This window comes from Hippichthys cyanospilos, chromosome 1, assembly GCF_059441005.1.
Source record: "Hippichthys cyanospilos isolate Australia breed blue-spotted pipefish chromosome 1, RoL_Hcya_1.0, whole genome shotgun sequence".
Lineage (NCBI taxonomy): Eukaryota > Metazoa > Chordata > Actinopteri > Syngnathiformes > Syngnathidae > Hippichthys > Hippichthys cyanospilos.
In genome coordinates this window covers 35,507,501-35,508,366 of record NC_142369.1, presented here as the reverse complement: position 1 = coordinate 35,508,366, position 866 = coordinate 35,507,501, and the positions used below count along the sequence as shown (strand labels likewise).

At 34.4% G+C, this 866-nt stretch overlaps 1 protein-coding gene across 2 annotated transcripts in view; it reads right to left on the bottom strand.

Moving 5' to 3' along the window:
• Window positions 1-242: 242 nt before the first annotated feature.
• arrdc1a (arrestin domain containing 1a) overlaps window positions 243-866 on the bottom strand; it is a 19,932-nt gene continuing 19,308 nt past the window's right edge. For both annotated transcript variants that reach the window (XM_088407639.1, XM_088407632.1), the window contains one exon: window positions 243-519. In XM_088407639.1, coding sequence (XP_088263765.1) covers window positions 482-519 — 38 coding nt within the window. In that variant the 3' untranslated portion in view covers window positions 243-481. The remainder of the gene's footprint in view (window positions 520-866) is intronic.

The window sequence follows — 866 nt, the reverse complement described above, 5'->3', positions numbered from 1 at the left end:
GATTTCTTTCTTCTTCAAGACATTCAACCGTCGTACGACAGTTAATTCATGTATTTTTGAAAAAGTCGCGAAACTTGACCCTCAATATTGCGAGGCATCATTGTATGTACAGTGCAAAGACATTCACAAAAATGGTTTTTTGTACTATTTATTAATTGAAAACATTTACAGTTAGGACAGAAGATATTTTACAAGGCACTGAACAAAGTCAAATGTTGATAACAGAAGGCAAATAAACAATCTCACTTTTGACACTTTTATTCCAATTTAAAAACGAAGTACAAATCTATACTAACCCTATACTATACTGACCACTGTTACAATTTAAAATATATGTAGTAGGGAAAAAGCTAAATCTAATCAAAATTCAAACTTATTTTTAGGAAAACAATTCTGATTCAGTTTTAAGCATGTACAGCATGCTCCTACATCCACTAGTTGATGTATTCATCCTCGTTGGGCTTCTGTTCATCCACCCAGTTTATGTGTTAAAGCTTTCATCATAGGAAGGAGGAGCTTCTGGAAAAACAAAGACAGTTCATTTCTGAAACACATCATTATGTAGACAACTACTCGTTATCACTGAAATTATGGCACCCTGTGAGTAATACATTGCTGTGCAACTTATTGAGGCAATCAATATGATAAAACTTTAATGTAACTCAACAAGGTGGAATGCTAAGTGTGCTAAAGCTTCAGGAGAAAACACAAAATCAGGAGGGAAAAAAAAGACACTCACAAATGCTATTGATTTGTTATCTTATTAACGTCTGAGGGCAAATCTAAACATATATATTGTGGCGGACACTAGGACCATGTCTCTCACCCAGTAGGCATGTTGCTATGATCCTTTGATACTTTGAACC